Source organism: Phalaenopsis equestris, unplaced genomic scaffold (assembly GCF_001263595.1).
Source record: "Phalaenopsis equestris unplaced genomic scaffold, ASM126359v1 Scaffold000307, whole genome shotgun sequence".
Classification (NCBI taxonomy): Eukaryota; Viridiplantae; Streptophyta; class Magnoliopsida; order Asparagales; family Orchidaceae; genus Phalaenopsis; species Phalaenopsis equestris.
In genome coordinates this window covers 40,676-60,198 of record NW_018164749.1, presented here as the reverse complement: position 1 = coordinate 60,198, position 19,523 = coordinate 40,676, and the positions used below count along the sequence as shown (strand labels likewise).

At 30.0% G+C, this 19,523-nt stretch overlaps 1 protein-coding gene across 2 annotated transcripts in view; it reads left to right on the top strand.

Moving 5' to 3' along the window:
* The window catches only part of LOC110025590 (AP-4 complex subunit mu-like), a 39,343-nt gene extending 21,068 nt beyond the window's left edge, over window positions 1-18,275 (top strand). For both annotated transcript variants that reach the window (XM_020726145.1, XM_020726146.1), the window contains 11 exons: window positions 4,450-4,653; window positions 4,803-4,919; window positions 5,343-5,471; window positions 8,309-8,438; window positions 11,618-11,721; window positions 11,841-11,945; window positions 12,433-12,527; window positions 13,335-13,422; window positions 16,051-16,111; window positions 16,209-16,282; window positions 18,056-18,275. In XM_020726145.1, coding sequence (XP_020581804.1) covers window positions 4,450-4,653; window positions 4,803-4,919; window positions 5,343-5,471; window positions 8,309-8,438; window positions 11,618-11,721; window positions 11,841-11,945; window positions 12,433-12,527; window positions 13,335-13,422; window positions 16,051-16,111; window positions 16,209-16,282; window positions 18,056-18,154 — 1,206 coding nt within the window. In that variant the 3' untranslated portion in view covers window positions 18,155-18,275. The remainder of the gene's footprint in view (window positions 1-4,449; window positions 4,654-4,802; window positions 4,920-5,342; window positions 5,472-8,308; window positions 8,439-11,617; window positions 11,722-11,840; window positions 11,946-12,432; window positions 12,528-13,334; window positions 13,423-16,050; window positions 16,112-16,208; window positions 16,283-18,055) is intronic.
* Window positions 18,276-19,523: the final 1,248 nt, after the last annotated feature.

The window sequence follows — 19,523 nt, the reverse complement described above, 5'->3', positions numbered from 1 at the left end:
TATATATATATATATATGTAAATTAAAAAGTCCTTCCCAAGCGGGCAACGGGATTTCGATTCCGGCGACCGACAACTTCTTATGGGCGACCCCCAAACATCCAAAACTCTCTTTCCCCCCCTTTCCTTTTTAAGCGCCGACAGTATCGGGCAGGGCTGGTGTTTGATTATGCTTGACGGTGCTTCTATGATGATTATATAGATAAAATGTTATAAATAAGAAAATGATATAGTGTAATATAGTTAAATGTTATGAAATTTATTGAATGATCATATCTTATTTTTCCTACATTAATTTATCTTTGATCGACTAACATACATATTATTTTCTTATCTGTTATGTTACTGTAATTTAGAAGTATAAATATTCACTACCATACATATTGTTTTTTTATCTTTGACTAGCACCAATGTAGGCATTTACGTACACATTTCTTATATATTTACAAATCTTACTTCTAAAAAAGCAGGCAGAGGTGATAAGGTGGCCCAGGTGGGGTTTTTTCGGGCATTTACATACATGTCACCCATTTCTTAAGTATTTACATTTCTGAACACACGGGCATTTACATACATACCACCTAGCTGTTATGTATTTAGATATATAACACCAATATTTTAATTGATATCATATCAAAGATTCCAATATTTTAAATTTTATAGATTATTTATTTATTTATTTATTATTTAATTAATTCAAGCCAAAATGACCTGAACACGATTAAACAAAAATTTACTTGTGTTCGACTTGCTTATAAGTCGACTAAAACATTTTGTTTGTGTTCAATTCGTTTGTTTAATAAATGAATCAAACACAAGTTATTTAGCAAACTAAACACGAGCTGTTCGCAACGATGAGTCTTTTTGACAGCTCAAGGCTATGGGTAGCTTACTATTTTTTACATTAACCTATTTTCATATCTAAACTTTTGTATAAAGATGAGAATTAGAGAAGGATGTGTTCATAGAAGACATGGACAACCTAAAATAAGATAAATTTAACTATTTAATTTGATTTTTTTTTATGTAGTGGCTTTTTCATTTATTGTTAGATGATTAATTGTTATATTTTTGTAATTTTTTTTGTTCATAGTCTAACGATTTGTTCCCGTCTTGGAAATTGGAAGCTCCGGATCAGATCATGGCGGAAACAACATAAAATCACATAAATTATAGATCAGAAAATATATAGTAAGAAGTTACTTTGTTCGAAATCATGTAAGTTATGGTCCAAGGAATTAAATCATGCGTGCCACAAGTTCTTGAAATTCAAGAGAATCAAACTGAACATCCAAACAATGCAAGCAACTAGATTTGATTAAGGGATTGAGTTAAAAAAACGAAGTGTAAAGTACATATCACAAACACCCTAAGGTACACTTAAGAAAGGAAAACTAAAATTAAAATCCCTAAAAATGGAGAAAACTATGAGTAAAATTTGACACTCGGATTGCCATTTTTTCATCTCAAAGCACATATATAGTGTTTTTGATTATTACAACCTTGATATTTAATTAATTAGTTATGTCCAAGCAAAAAAAAAATTACTATAAAAATTGTTCGTTTTATTCTCATCGATCTAGGCATAATTGTTGTGCCTCATGTAGCATATTCTGTGAATCTTTACGTGCTAGCACTTTTGGGAGTAGGTTTTTAAGTGAACTAGTACACTCGATCAACAAATCAATACTCATTCAATAAGACTTGTTTATATTCGTTTATTTAGATAATTAAGTAAGTTTGAATAATATTATAAACTTAACATATAAATAAACAAGCTTGAACATTTATCCACTTATTTATTTACATTTGTCAATATACCCCATTATTGTTCAACAAGTAGTTCACTTAGAGAAAGCTGAAATGCTCAATTAATGATAACTTAATTATTTTTTGATTGCTTATTTTTATTACTATGTCAAAATTCTTATATTTTATGTATTTTCTAAGCTATTTATATTTCTTGAAGTATAAATATGATGAAAGGATTGAGCAAATAGTGACAACGACAACAACAATAAGAAAATTTTTATCCCACTAAGTGGCTTGGCTACACGAGTTCTTTTTCCCCATTGTGTTCTATTGAGTGTAATATTTTTATTTAATTCTAATAGATTAAAACCATGTTTTATACAACATGCCTACCTCTTTTTAGGTCTATCTTTACATTTCCAAAAGTTAAATCTAAAACATCTTCTCTTCTAACAGGATCATTAGATGGTCGACATTTAATGTGACCAAACCATGTAAGACGACTCCCTCTAATCTTGCTGCTACTGGAGCTACACCAACCCTTTCATAGATATATTCGTTTCACATTTTGTCTCTAAGTTTAAAGCCACTCATCCACCCAAGCATTCTCATCTCAATAACACTTAGTTTTATTCTTCTCTTTTACAGACCAACATTCTGCACTATAAAACATTGCGAATCTTAACAATATCTTATAAATTCTTCCTTTTAAGTTTAAGTGGTAATTTAAGAGCAAAATTCATCTATCTTCCACAACAAGTTGTCATGGAGAATCTCAATTGGAGGGATTTCTATCTTTAAAATGACCTGAAATTCTAATAGAATAAATATAAAAAAATATTGCAAAATTTAAAATTTCTTAATGAAATTTATCATTGCAAATTTAAGAGCAAAATTCATCCATCATCCATAGCAAGTTGTTAGGGTGACAAAGTTAAGAATAATTTAATTTTGTAAAGTGTTAATATCATATTAAGTGTATTTTTATTATCATTCTCAAATTAGCACATACTAGTTAGAATGTGGGTCGTTCGTGCTCTTTGCTTGCGTTTTTTTGTTGTGATGTGACCACAAAAGTAGTAAATATGATCAAATCTCTATGATTGGGTGATTCACTGCAAACAATGTTATATTACAATCATAACTATAGCCCATATGTTATTTAATGACTTTTCTTCTTGAGTTTTGAATTATGCAGGGTGGGACAAAAAGCTCTGTGTTAATTAATTATTTTAAATTTATCGTATTTGACAAAAATCCATTCCAGGTTTATAGAATGCCCTTGAACGAATTAACCAATGGTTGTGGACAAAGACCCTTCTGTTAGGTTAGGTTGTCTATCTCCTCTAACTAAGTAAATCACTCAAAATGATAAAATCATGAGATCTTGATCTGTTTTATTACTATCTCATTCATCATTTGCTCTAAGCTAAATGTGATAAATTTTTAATATATAAAACAAATTGATGCTATTATATGCTAAACATCTATTAAGTAGATCACTCAAAATGATAAAATCATGAGATCTTGATCTGTTTCATTATTATCTCATTCTTCATTTGCTCTAAGCTAAATGTGATAAATTTTTTAATATATAAAACAAATTGATGCTATTATATGCTAAACATCTATTATCTCAATGACTAGCCTTAATAGAAAATTTTCCATCGCTATTGGAAGAAGTAATTAACTATGGAGGGAAAAATCTTGGGTATCTCATATATAATTTTTTTTTTGAAAATTTGATTGGAAACTATACAAAGAAATAAATAAAAAAATCATTTCTTAGTAGAAGCCAGAGCACAAAGTTTTTTAGCCCGCATGAACAAATGGAAGGAATTAAGGAAAGCAGAGAATACAACTCATAGGGAACATTATAGGGATGATTCTAATTGAAATGCCTAAAAACAGAAGAAAAAAACTAATTAAATAAAATCAACTGAAGTTGCATCAACACTCAAATTTGAATTTGTTTTCTTTAATGCTTCATCCTGTTTTTTTTTTTTTTTGTTTTTTATAAAATTTGAGATTTGCATCAGCTCTTCACCTAATGATACTTTTATAATAGAGCTCCATATGTCTTCGACTAAATGTTAATTATCCAATTGGTTTCATGCTGACTGTTTCTGCGACAACCCATGTGGACATGTGATCCTTTACCTGAATTATATGATAAGCTTGTGATTTCAGATGAACTGTGTGATTTTTGTGAGATTAAATTATGCGCAGGCATATGTTGCTGCACCATGTTGCTTGCTTTGCTTCATTTTATGAAATTGTGAAATTTATGTTTTAGGAATATTAGATTTCTGGATGCTTGTTATACTGCATTTTCTGAATCTTGTTGATATAATTTCAGTTGCCTTAATTTTGCTTAATCATCAATGTGGTTCACTTACTGATATTCTTAGGGGCCATTTGGGATCATTTTTTATTTTTTAATGTCTAATTTTTAATTTTATTTTATTTTGCTTGTTTTGATTTGAAATAAACATTTTTGAAATATTTGATTAAGATGTGATTATTTTTAAAAACACTCAGTTTTCAAAAATATGTTTATTTGTTTTTAGAAATAAAAATATTTTAAAATCACATTAAATGAACATGTTTTTAGAAATTGACCACAAACAAGCCCTTAGTTGCTTGCTTTAATTTTTTATCATTCAATTCAAGTTACTTATTTCATTTGGTTTTACAGAATGTGGATGGAGTTAATTACATTCACGCAAAGGTAGCAGGATTGATGTTTGTTGCCACTACGAGAGCAAATGTTTCACCATCTCTTGTTTTGGAGCTTCTACAAAGGATAGCACGCATAATTAAAGATTACCTTGGGGTTCTTAATGAAGATTCGTTACGCAAAAACTTTGTTCTTGTATATGAATTACTTGATGAAATCATCGTAAGTATCTTATTTGTTAATAATGTTGTTAACAATGATAGCGAGTATTCTATGATAAATATATTGATTTGTAGGAGTTTCTTAGCATGTTAGCTCTTAATATCATTGCTTTAGTAATCTTTTAAATGAGTTGTATATTTTATTTGCAGGACTTTGGCTATCCACAAACGACATCTACAGAGGTTCTAAAGTCTTATGTATTTAATGAACCAATTGTGGTTGATTCTTCTCGAATGCCACCTCTTGGCCCGGCAGCAATGTTTATGGTATAAACCATGTGTTACGCCATATGTTATGATATATAGTGATGGAAAAATTTGTGGAATTTTGTTATGTTTCTAATCGAACACCTTAATCTCATTTAAGTAGTGCATTTGGATTAATTTTAAGGGGCTTTTACATACATACCACTCAACTCCTATTTGTTTTCATATTTAACACCTAAACTTTACTTTTTACATTTGTATCACCTAAATATTTCATATCACATAAAAAATACCATCATTTTAACTTTTGAACAGTGAAATGCATTTTTTCATGCATGGGTAAAGTGGCATGTATGTAAAATTGAAGTGTAGGTGTTATATATGTAAATACATAGGAATTGAATGTTTTGCATATAAATCTTCCTAATTATAATTTTGTTCTTCTGTCGATCAAATTAACTGATGCATCATGCATTAATGCAGCAAAGCTCTAAACGGATGCCAGGAACAGCTGTTACGAAATCTGTTGTCTCCAATGAGCCTGGTGGGCGGCAGAGGGATGAAATATTTGTTGATGTTATCGAAAAAATTAGTGTCACTTTCAGCTCTAGTGTGAGTAAACTTACATTGATTTTTCAGCAATTTATACTTCTCTTTATAACTGCCTTTTGTGCTAGTTTTTTTTAATTACCATTTAGGCATGTGTATTACAAGCAGCTTTACATTCCAGTATCGTTAGTCATTTTGGAAAACTTTTTCCCCAAAGAAGGAAAACTGTAAAGGCTTAATTACATACTTCTATTTGCCCCTTAGGTTCCACTGAAATGTTAACTCTCTCTCTCTCTATATATACATATATGTGTCAAAACGGGCCACTGACATTTTGCATTGGGTCATTTTAGTCCCATAGTTTATAAATGTTTCAATTTAGTCCCCACTCTTTTAATATCGGTTGAAATAATCCTAGTGAGAATTATTTTACCCCAATTTAAAACAGCCTGGAGACTAATAATTTAGCACTTTTTTAAATTTTGGGACTAAAATGACTCCATATAAATAGTCAAGGGACTATTTTGGCACTTCACTCATTTTTTTCTGTAATTTTGGAAGTTTTTGATCTCTTCCTCATTATGATTTTTATCAGTCTTATTCCAAATCTTGACTTTATAAATATTTGCTTTCCATTACTTTTTAATATTCTGTGAGCGTGACCTGTTAAAACTATGGGCATTTACATACATACTTCCTAATTCGGTTGTATTTACATATCTAACACTTAAAATTTACTTTTTTACATTTATACACTCGAAATTTTTTTATATCATATTAAAAAAAAACCACCATTTTAAATTTTAAAAGTGAAAGACACCTTTTGGTGCATATGCAAGGTTGTTAGTTATGTAAATACATAGGAATTGAATTTTAGGTATGTAAATCTTCCTAAACTATTTGGCGCAATTTATTTTGCCCAATTACATTTATATTTTCTTTGTTCTACTCCTTGTCCTTTTGAATCCTTTACATTCATTTCAGCTATCCTATTTATTGGTGCTTTTTTTTTCTCCTTTTGCTTTACATTGCTAAATCATCGAAGTTAAATTTTGAATACTTTATCTTCAATTAATGCATCCCTTACCACTCTAATATAATTATCTAAATCATTCTTATCATAGTTGATATGAAAAATTGCCTGGAAGTTCACTATTACCTTTTTTGCATAATACTTCTATGTTACTTATTTATTTAGCTATGTAATTCTACTAGTTATATTCTCATCTGTATTTTTACTCTTCGGTATAATTATTTTAATATACCTGACAGCATCTAAATATCATTTAATCTTCTACTTATATTAGTCAATGATAATCAATTTCACACCCGCTAAAATTGCTCTGATGCTACATATTTAAATGCTGGTGTTAAGTGGTAGTCTCGTCGATATGATATTATTGCCAAGGCCTGATGCACAAAGCCCTGCCATAGGTATTTGCCCAAGGTTTGCAATAAACATAACAATTATTCATTTATAAGACTATTTGGATATTTAAATTATTAGGAATGCTTTTTGAAGTGTAGACAATATTAAACATCACTTTAAACCTAGTTAAATAATTAATAATTGGAAGATTTACATACATACCAATCAATTCCTATGTATTTACATATCTAACATCTAAACTTCTATTTTTACATACATGCCATCTTATCCATGCATGAAAAGCTAAGATGGTGATATTTTTGATGTGATATGAGAGATTTAGGTGTTATTAATGTAAAAATAAAGTTTAGGTGTTAGATATGTAAATACATAGGAATTGGTGGTATGTATGTAAATGCTCCTTAATTATTTCAAGTTTTATTTTAATCATTTCATGTTTTATTGTATTTCACATTCTGTGTTAAACAAAGTACGTAGTGACGCATTTTGATAGTTTAAACTGTTTAAATATTTGTTCTGTAGCATGCATAACCAAATAATTATATAATATGCCTATAAAATGTTTTATCTTCATCCATGTTCTCTTTTTTTATTGGACCTAGAGCCATTTATTTTGTCATTTATCTTCATAAATTCATTCTGTCCATCTTTTTAATTTACTGATTTGGACCTTTAAACTCCTAAACGTGTCTTTACACTGTAAATTCTCTCAATGCATACGCTTATATATATATAATCTATCTATCTATCTATTCAAAGGCCTCTTTGATTAGAATTATTAAATCCTATGCATTAAAGTATTTTATTTTTAATATCTTAAAATAGTTTTCTCCACAACTGATATAAAAATATACAAATTGGATATTGATCGTTAGTGTAATCCTAAATCTGTAGCTAGTTTAGCATAAACTTTTTAAGAACACTTTTGACTTGTTCCAAAAAAAATAACTAAAAAATCATCACAGGCTTCACTCTATTTTGAGCTTATATATTGTGGTGTTCTGCTCGTTTATTTTTTAGTATTTTAGATTTTGAGGCTCTTATATATTGGGGCATTTACATATATACTACACAATTCTTACATATTTATACCTAAAATTTCATATTTTTGTACATAACACTTAAATCGTTGACATCACATCGAAAAACCACTATCACTAACTTTTTAAAAGTTAAATACACCTTTTCATGCTTAGATATGAATGTAAATATCGACATGTAAATACATATAAAAATTTTGGTATATATGAAAATTTCTCTTATAAAATTTGTTAGATTTTTGGTATCTGGGTTTCATCATCTGATATACATTTCAAGTGGATTATAATTTGAGCTCTCCACATAGATTCAATTATTTCTCTTACAAAATGGGTCTATTTCTTTATTTCAATGATGGATGATTAATGATGTTTTGGTTAAGTTTTTAAATTTCTCCAACATCAATTAATATATTTGCTACTATACCTTTTATTATCATCTTCATCAACATAATCGAAATCTCTTAATGCAGGGATATATACTTACTTCTGAGATTGATGGAACTATTCAAATGAAAAGCTACCTCAGTGGAAATCCTGATATACGATTGGCTCTTAATGAGGACCTAAGCATTGGCAGAAATGTTGGAAACTCTATGTATGGTATGATTATCAATTTGATTGAAACTTAGTTTGTATCATATTAATTATTAGTAATCGATATTATTAGATGATAAAGTGATACTTAATTTGCCAAAATTAAATATGTTGGATCTATAATACGCAGGAATGTGGATATAACTTCTAGAGTTGAAGTAGAGTATCTAGAATGCTGTAGTTTTGGAGTATTATGTGATAAAATAATATAGTTAAGACATAAAGGTAATATTATAAAAATATAATTAGACCTGTTATATTGTATGCATTTAAGTTTGGGTTATAAGAAAGTCATCAATATTATTAGAGGATAAAGTAATATTTAAATTTGCCTGATTGAAATATTTTGGATTTATAATATAAAAGAATGTGGATATGACCTCTAGAGCTAAGGTAGAGTTATCTAAAACATTGTAATTTTGAAGTATTATGTAATCAAAGAATATAGTTGAGGCTTAAAGTTAATATTATAATAATATAATTAGACCAGTTATCATCACGAGTCAGCCTAGGAGCTTGGATTATTATCAAAACGAGAACTGACCATCAGACGAAAGAAAATTATCTAATCGTTTCAACTCATAAATAAAATGATTCAAAACTCAAAAAAGGTATTCTATTTCATAAAATTTTAATTTACAATAATTTATTCATACTTAAACTTTTACCATTGTCAAAGCAAAAAACTAAAGTATAATACCTATCAGCCTAAGCTCCCCGACGTCTGTACACGTACTATCTAGGATCTATCTATCTTATAACAAGTTTTTTATATAAAATTTGAGCAACTAAAGGTGTGTGCTAAACTACTTAGTGGACTAAATATTTTTAAAATAATAATTTTTGTCTTAAAATATTTTGTTAATTGCAATTAGTAAAAAAGTGTGAGAAATAAAAAGCAAACAATAAAGAAAATAGTTTATGTTTAATTTTATTTATTTTTGTTACAATATTCGTAAAAGGAATTCATCGTCTAAATATATACTAAAAGTAGAAGTTTAACATTTTCCAACCCACCAAAAGAGTAGGCAATCGTTTCCATTTTCATTTCAATTTTTATTTTAGTGCACGGGAACATCACATCCTTCAACTAATACAATCTCGGGATAACTCTATATGCATGCATATCATGTATATATCATATTTTATTATTTCTTTATTTAAAAAAATATGAACTTTTGTATTTTAAAAGAACTACTGGAAGCAATAAAAGCAGTTGCAATTGCTTTCATAAACAAAATCATATTTGCCCACTGGCACGATGTAATCAAATTCTCCTTTTCCTTAGTCCAATCTAATCTTTTGTTGCATCTATAATAACAATTTGAATTTAGTTAGGTTTTATTTTTAGGGTTCTTATTTTGTAATTTAAGACAAATTAATGAAGAAACTAATAATCAAATATGAAATTTAAACTTCATACATGAAATTCCTCTCCTTTTGTCTTAGTTTTTATTGTGAAAAATTCCTAAAAATTTTTAATAAAATTTAACAATTTTTAATGTAACAGTTTTTTGAACTTGTAGCTGACCCCACTGGGATCAAGGTTTGTTGTTGTTGTTGTTGCTTCAAAATGATACCTAAAAACTTCCAAGTTCTTTCACTTTCAGTCGATTCCATTGCTCATTCAGCGCTTAAGTTTATGGACAAAGCTCTTGCTTGACCGCTCCCTGAACTGCGAGCCTACAGAGCTCATTCGAGCTCTCCTGGATGCAAAAAAGCTGCTCAAGCTTGTCCTCATCTTTTGCTCGGTAAAGTTATAGGAAGTTGCGATCTTCTTCTCCCTTGTACAGGAAATGGAGGCACGAAGAAGGCTCGCTCGAGCCTTTAGGTGTTTGATCGAGCACTCCTGCATGAAGTAACTCTTCTTGCGTGCCCTTTAACCATTTGCCTCCTCCCTTCCTCCCTCGAATGCGGCTCGCCTCTTCTATTTGAGCCGTTTGTCTCCCCCTTCCTCTTCCCTTTCTTCTTCATCTTCTTCATCTTCTTCTTCTTTTTCTTTTTTCTTCTTTTAGGGCAAAACCTTTTACTCTGCTCTTCTCGCTTTTGCTCGCCGCTCAAGCGACACCTTTGAAGTGTCGTAAATAGGTAATATTTTTTTAAATTAATTAATATTTTAAAATTTTATTATGACAGTCATATTGTATATTTTGTAAGTTTGGGTTATAAGAAAGTCATCGTTAGCCAAACTAAGTGTGATTGAAATGAAAATGTTTAGATTTATATGCATGAAAACTAGAAAGAATATATTAATGAATAATTATATTAGATGAATCGTGAGAGTGTCAGCTATTGCAAATGAAGTAATAGACTTGAGTGGTTGGAAATGGATAATGAATGATAGAAACTATACTCATCAGATGTGTAGATAAATTACTGCCGAATGATTTCTGAAGGAAGAGGGTAGAAGAAGGTAATATTTGTCAAAGGTTGTACAAAATCATATTTATAGAAAATGCTTAATGTTTCATATAGTACTCAAAATGAAGTAGGGGCATTTACATACATACAACCTGATTCCTATGTATTTACATATCTACCACGTAAAGATTATTTTTTACATCAACCCAAATCTTTTGCATCACATCAAAAATATCATTTTTTTTAACTTTTAAAAAGTGAAATATATCTCTTTATGCATGGATAAAGTGTCCTATATGTAAAAATTGAAGTTTAGGTGTTAGAAATATAAATACATAGGAATTAAGTGGCATGGATGTAAATCTTCCAATGAAATAATGGAGAATGAGGATTCATAAAGCCAATCTTAAATAGTTGTTGATGGTGATGACGCTCTTATCCATTGCTCTAGATTGGTGGTTTAAGTGTTGGGTGGTATTTTGTTTAAGAACATGATTAGCCATTCTTACTTTTAGTCCACTAAGTTTAGGAAGATTTACATACATATCATTCAAATCCTATGTATTTACATGTCTAACACGTAAACTTCAATTTTTACATGTATACCACCTTAACTATGCTTGAAAAGGGGAATTTCTTCTTTTTTTTAAAGTTAAAATGGTCGTATTTTTGATGTGATATGAAAGACTTGGGTGGTATAAATGTAAAAAGTAAAGTTTAGGTGCTAGATATGTGAATACATAGGAATTGGGTGACATGTACGTAAATGCTTCTTAAGCTTAAAGTGAAGCACTGCATTTACCTCCAATTTTTTTATTTTGCAGATTATAGAACTTCTTCGGGAGGAGGGACGGTGATCCTCGATGATTGTAACTTCCATGAATCTGTACATCTTGATAATTTTGATTTGGATAGAACCTTAAGTTTGGTGAGTTTATCATAAAGAAAGTTATAGCTAAATACTAATATATTCATTACATCTTCACTTAGTATAATGCATTTTTAAATGAAAATATTAAGATTACTGTTGACTATCTTTGATCACAGGTACCACCTGATGGAGAATTTTCTGTCATGAACTACAGAATGACTCAAGAATTCAAGCCTCCTTTCCGTATCAATGCATTGATTGAAGAAGCTGGGCCCCTCAAGGTGCATAAAATATTGACACTAGTTTTCTTTTGATCTGGTGAATTGGCGTTGGTCTAAATTAGGGGTGTAACCGAGTCAAAGTTGACTCGGGCTCAGCTCAATAAATTGCTTCTGAGCTGAGCTCAATGAGTTAGCAAGCTAAAGCTCAAACCAGCCACAACTCGACTTGTTAGGTTGTGAGTCGGCTCATTTAAAAAATAAGTAATATAAAATATACTTAAAATATATTAAAATTCAAGACTTTATCTTAAAATCATTAAAACTGTTTTAAGAATTATACCTTATATTTTATATCAAGTGATTTTTTATTATTTATTATCTTGATCCGGCTCTAATTTTTAAAATTAAGTTTGCGCTCGAAGTGGATTAATTAATCAAGCTCAAGCCTTAAGTTGAAGTCAAGGGTGGTTCGAGCTTGACTTGACTCGTTTACACCCGTAAGGCTAAATAGCTGTTAATATAAATATTTTTTTTTTCTTTGGTGAAGGCTGAAGTCATTATTAAAATCCGTGCCGATTTTTTATCAAGTATAAATGCAAATACAATTACAGTGCAAATGCCAGTGCCAAAATATACAACAAGGTGATATTTCTATTTGGTTCTTGTTTTTAATTAGGGGCATTAAAATATTAACCACCCAATTTGTATGTATTTACATATCTAAAGCCTAAATTTTACCTTTTACATTTATACCACCCAAGTCTTTCATGTCTCATAAAAAATAGCACCATTTTAACTTTCGAAAAGTGAGATACGCTTTTCATGCATACGTAAGCTGAAGGTGGCATGTATGTAAAAATTAAAATTTAGGTGTTATATATGTAAATAAATAGGAATTAAGTGGTATGTATGTGAATCTTCCTAATTTTTATTGTGGATTTGGTTGCATTCTGAGAACACTGTAATTTCTGCTGTTCCAATTAAAGTTTATGTATTCTTTTATCAATGTCTTATTGTCCAACTATGTTGAAGACAATTTGGCATTAATTTAAGTTTTATCATGGCTCAAAAAAGGATTTTTCATCATTATCAACAGCAACTGCCTTACTCTCATCTGTTTTACAGTTATGTTTAGGAAGATTTACATGCATACCACTCGATTCTTATGTATTTCTATTATTTAACACTAAACTTAGATTATTACTTAAATACCATCTTATCCATGCATGAAAAAGTGTAATTTACTTTTTAAAAGGTAAAATGATGGTATTTTTGATGTGATATGTAAAGTTTGGGTGTTAGATGTATACGTATAAGAATTGGGTAGTATGTATGTCTTTTTATCCTACGTAGATATTAATTAATGTTAAAGCATTACGTATGTATGACCTGCCTTTTTTTATCGTTTATTGACGTCCTAAAATATATATATTGTTGAGTACTCTGCAGGGTTAGCTTCGACTTGGAATCTGGGGCGATTGGACAAACAACTGATTTTAAGGAAATGAATAGGAAGCTAGAATGGAGCCTAAATAAGGTAACGACCAAATATTTAATATTTGGAAGATTTACATACGTATCACTCAATTTCTATGTATTTACATATCTAGCACCTAAACTTCAATTTATACATACATGCTATCTTTCCTTTGCATTGGCTTTGTTTGAGAGAGCTTTTACAATTTCTATGTATTTACATATCTAGCACCTAAACTTCAATTTATACATACATGCTATCTTTCCTTTGCATTGGCTTTGTTTGAGAGAGCTTCTACATTCATAAAAGCTCCATTAAAACCAGCTTTAAAATAATAATCATTTTAAAATTTCGGTTCCTGGAACGATATTTGCTGTTTGAATTAAAAAAAAAATTATTGTTTTTTTTTAAAAATCAATTATTATCGTTTGTGAATATAATTTTGTAAGATAAAAGAAAAAAAATATCCTAATTTTTTTTAGATTATAGAAATAGAATTGGCAACAACTGTCCACCTTGCCATAAGACTCAAATCCCAAAGCCACTCGCCGCCGAGTTTTCCGTTTCCAAATTCTCACTTCCATCTTTTTTCTCCCCATTTCGACGATTGTGAGAGGAAGGGAGAAGGTTGTAGCAGAAAATCGATTGACTACCGAAAAAAATGAAGAAGCAGATTTAGGAAGTATTTGACCAGCGGCGGGTCGAGGTGGCATCGACGGAGGTGGTGGAAATTTTTGAGGAATCTCTTTGGGCCTGTCTGCTGTCACAACCTTTCGATCTCTCTTGCCCCCCTCCCTGTCTTATCTTTCTGGTTTTCAACTCCCTCACGATCCCTCTCTCCATTTCTCGGCCACCCTCTCTCTCTCTCTCTCTCTCTCTCTCTCTTTTTACACCAATCCAAATCTGTCCCTCACAATTTCATTTTCTCCTCTTGCTCATCTGCCGCATTTCTCACCCCCTCTCCCCATTTCCCTCTCTCGGTTTACCCAATAAATAGAAAACTGCGCCTTTTTTTTTCCTTTTTTTCTTTTTTTCATTTCATCAGAGCTACCTGCTCGCAACCCAAAAAATATCAACTTGCAGTGGAATTGAAGGCCACTGATTGTCAATCTGTGCCCCTTTGGCCTATGAAAGTCTATCCAAGTAAAAGAGAGCAGTCAAGAGCTTCTTTGGCCTTCAAACAGCTAGCTTTTAGTGCAATAGAACCAATGTGATTTAGCAACAAAAAGTTGTATCAGTATGTCCTGGGAAACATGATCAACAACATCGATGTGTTGCTTGCCGACTAATCAATCAATCCCCTGTATGTGTCTATCCAAGCGTATTTTGGTATGAGCTCAAGAAAGAGAGAAATGGATGGCAGGTTGCCGGAGAGCTGCTTGCATGAGAAGGAATCACGACGATGCCAGCTTAGGAAACGAGATCAATGGCATTGGTGAGGTGGCTTGCTGGTGAAGCAGATCCTCTGAGCTCATGCGTCTGTATCTTGTGAAGTTGAGGAACAGAAAGGAGGAGCACCGTTCTTCTTCTAAGTCAGTCCAAAGGATATTTTAGAACTTTTGTTTTCCGAAACCAGCCTAACGGTGCTCCGAAACAGCGAACGGAGCTCCCATGTCATGACCCCAAAACGGAGAGAAATGCCGTTCCTTGAAATTTTTTTTCTTAATTATTTTTCTGGAGTAGTCGATTGGCCAAACGAATGGCAGGCATTCTTTTGGCATTCTGGAGGAGCACTGTTCTCTCAAACGAAGCCTAAATGGTTTATTTCACATTTTAAAGGTTAAAATAATGACATTTTTGATGTGAAACAAAAGATTTGGGTGATATAAAAGTAAAGTGTAAGTGTTAGATATGTAAAAACATTACAATTGGCTGGCCTGTATATAAATACCCCTTAATATTTTAATATAATTTTACTCTGATGCATGTGCAGTCTTTTTTATTTCTTTTAGTTATTTATGCTTGGTTTAATATTTTCTTTCACATAATGCTATGTTATTTAGGATAAGAGGCATTTGGTTTATTGTTATCTTTCACATTGAGGTAATTCGCATAACATTCATAACCAAGATTGAAGCAATCTAACTCGCGGGCTAATTAGATAAAATTTTGTTTACCACAAACTTATGGCTTAAATGGTAAGAAAAATAAATAAATATATTCGTTGTCATTAATTATTTTAAATGGCAAGATAACATTAATCCAAATACATCACATTTACATTTGAAAGATAATATATATATATATATATATATATATATATATTCCAAATCACATTGCTATTTAAATAGCAGTGTTATTGTAGTTATGTTTTGGGAAATTCAAATACATGCCACGCAATTCTTTTTTATTTACATATCTAACACCCTAAGTTAGATATTTTCACACTAAGTTATAGCATTCGTATTTTCATAAATATATGCATGAAAATGTGTATTTTCACTTTTAAAAAGGTAGTGATGGTGGTAGTTTGACGTGATGTTTAAGGATTTGGGTGGTATGCATGTAAATATGAATGTTTAGATGCTAGAAATGTAACTACATAAGAATTGTGTGGTATGTATGTAAATGCTCCTTCATGTTTTTTGCTTTCATCAGAAATTCTCAAGTTAAGTTGAAACTTGAATGTTATTGTAAGAACTTGTTACTTTTTCGATCGTGTTTTATGACAATTTGAAAATTTTCTAGATTGTTGGAGGCTCCGAACACACATTACGAGCAAAACTTACATTTTCTCAGGAATCACATGGTATGAATTTTTTGATTCAGTGGTTTGTTTAAACAACTTTATTTTCGTCACTAGGTTCTGTGGTGGGACAACAGTGTAATTTGTTGCACTATTACAGGAAATCTGACGAAGGAAGCAGGACCTGTTAGTATGAATTTCACCATACCGATGTACAATGCATCTAAGCTTCAGGTGAGTTGCTTCCACGTTTTGTTCTAGGGAAATTTATATATATACCACACAATTCTTTTGTATTTACATATCTAACTTCATCACCTTTTACATATATATTACTCAAATCTTTCATATGACATAAAAAAAAATATCACTATTTTAGCTTTTAAATAGCGGAATATGCCTATTCATGCATAAATGAGATGCTTTATATGTATAACTTATGAGTTTAGGTGTTAGATATATAAATTCATAGGAATTGAATGGTATATATGTAAATCTTCCCTTGTTCTATTGTCCTAATTGTTGGTCTCCCATTGCTCACCTTTATTTTCATAAATGACTGTCAATATTCACATAAATGGGACTATTTCATAAAATGAATCCTGATTCCATTTGGTCCTTTTTAATCCTTTAGTTTAGAGAATTATCTCTTGAATTTCTATCTAAATGTAGTGCAGATATTTCAGCTCTTAGAATGAGCTTCACACTTGATCAAATGGTTTTCACAATTTGTTTTCAGTCCTTAGAATGTGCATTTGGTTCCAGTATCACACAGTTCTGCTGTTCATATTCTTTGAAGGAATTTACATAAATACCTCCCAATCCCTATGTATTTACAAGTCTAATATCTCAACTTTACTTCTTACATTCATATCACTCAAATCTATCATATCAAATAAAACCATACCGCTATTTTAACTTTTAAAAAGCAAACCACACCTTTTCATGCATAAGTATCATATATGTATGAATTGAAGATTTATACATACGAATTAAGTGTTATGTATATAAAGCTTTCTCGGGGCCATATTTGTTTTAAGATATCTAAAAAATATTGGTATTTTGGATTTGATATGATTGATATGGATAGGGCTGTCAAAAAAGCTCGTTGTTCGCAAACAGTTCGTGTTTGGTTCGTCAATGAGTTTGTGTTCTATTCGTTCGATAAGTAAGCAAGACGAACGTAGACATTTTTTTTTGTTCGGTTAGTTAAACGAACCAAACACGAACAGTGATTCGTTCGTTCGTGTTCGAATCGTTATTGTTCGAAATATAAAATAATTTAAAATAATTATGTTATTTTATAAAATTAAATTGTATAAATTATAAGATATAATAAATTAACCATGATAATATATTAATATATTATATTAATAATATACTAATAGTTCGATTAGTTCAACGAACCAAATACGACAGTGATGCGTTCGTTCGTGTTCGAATCATTATTGTTCGAAATATAAAATAATTTAAAATAATTATGCATAAAAAATTATGATATTTAAAAAAATTAAATTTTATAAATTATAATATATAATAATTAACCATGATAATATATTAATATATTATATTAATAATATACTAATATAGATATTATATATTTATATAATATAAGTTATATAATTAATGTAATATATTATGTATATATATTAATATTAGGGATGTAAAACTGGCTCGTCGTTTACGAACAGCTCGTGTTCGGCTCGTTCATTAAGAGACGAACACGAACAGTGACTTAATGAACAATTTCGAATACGAGCTTATTTCAAACAAATTAAATTTCAAACGAATCAAACACGAAAACAAGCTCTGTTCGCTCGTGTCCGGTTCGTTTACACCCCTAGATATGGATGGTGTGAATATAAAAAAGCAGAGCTTGGTGGGTGTTATGAATTGGGCGGTACGTATGTAAATGCCCCAAAATTTAATCTTGTCATATATTACATGACTCTTATATTTTCTCTTACTTGTTTATGCATCTCAGTGGTGAAATTTGTGTCATTTCAGGTGAGATATTTGCAGATAGCAAAGAAATCGAAGACCTACAATCCTTATCGTTGGGTTAGATATGTTACTCAGTCTAATTCCTATGTGGCCCGTTTATAACCATTTATTTGATAATCATAAGACTTTGTGTTTTGCTTTAATTCATAAATAATCTTTTTGAATAATCTCATTTACACGCCGAAGCATGTTTAATTATTCTTAATTATTATTAGTTTTGATAGATGATCTATTTCGTTCATCATGCTTTACTTTTTATTTTAAAGCATTAATGTCGTGATTTTTTCGATCAAAATTTTATGCTGGCTATCGATTATCGTATCATGGGCTTGAGACCCAACAATGAAGGTGTTGTTGTTGGTACTTTACTGTTTGCAACTAGCTTACATCTAAAGGCTTTCATTAATTTTTCTAATATTAATTATTTCATGGTTTATTAATGGTTTAATGCTTTTTATTTTGTATTTAATTTCTGGGAGATTTATATTTGCCTTTCTACTGCTAAAACTTTTATGTTTACTTGTATCATATTTTAGTGTCATAATAACATGAAAATGTATGTATAGAAAGGATTTTAAAGAAATTAATATTATATTTTTAATTTGATTATAATGATTCGGGTGTTATATAAATATGAAAGTTTAGGTTTTTTATTAGAAACATTTAATATTAGCTTGATGTGTAACTAATTTTCTAAATTTTTTTAGTAGTGCGTTTATTGTGTTTTGTGCAATTCTCTTTCTTGTGTTCAACATGCATCATAGTTAAAAAATATTAGATAAAAATAATGATAAAAAAATATATAAATAAAATTTTAATATGTTTTTAATTTTTAAAATTAAATATTTAAAGCAATTAAAGGGTCGGGTTTGTTTGGGGTGGCTGTAACTTATTGAATAATCTATTGATAAGCTGTTTAAAAATAATTTGTTGATAAATTAGTTGCATTGATTATTATAAATTTTTATTTTTTTGAAAAAATCAAACTGCTGTTAGAAAGATGTTACAACATATAGATATCTAGTGAGGGTTGTTTTCAGCGTTTTCAAGACGCATAAGCTGCCGAAATGCAATTTGCCCAAACAGGCAAGGTGAGTTTTCGGAACGCTACTGCATCAAATAAGCTGCCCTAAACTGACCCTAAATAATTGAAAATGCCAACTGAATTTCCGTTTTCTCGTAGTTAATCCTTTTCAAATTATATATATATATATACATACCTACATTTGCCTATTAAATCTCATAACTATTTATCACAGTGAAATGCATGTTGATAAATATTGAAGTTAGAGCTAGCAATCACATATTTCACTGTTTGTTACTCAAATTTGATAAATGAAGCCTTTTTATTTCATCTCATTGAACAGTTACTGAGAATTTCGATAAAAAAAGAGTCGATTACTTTGTATTATATATATATATATATATATATATATATATATATATATATCGAGATAAATATGTTTATCCA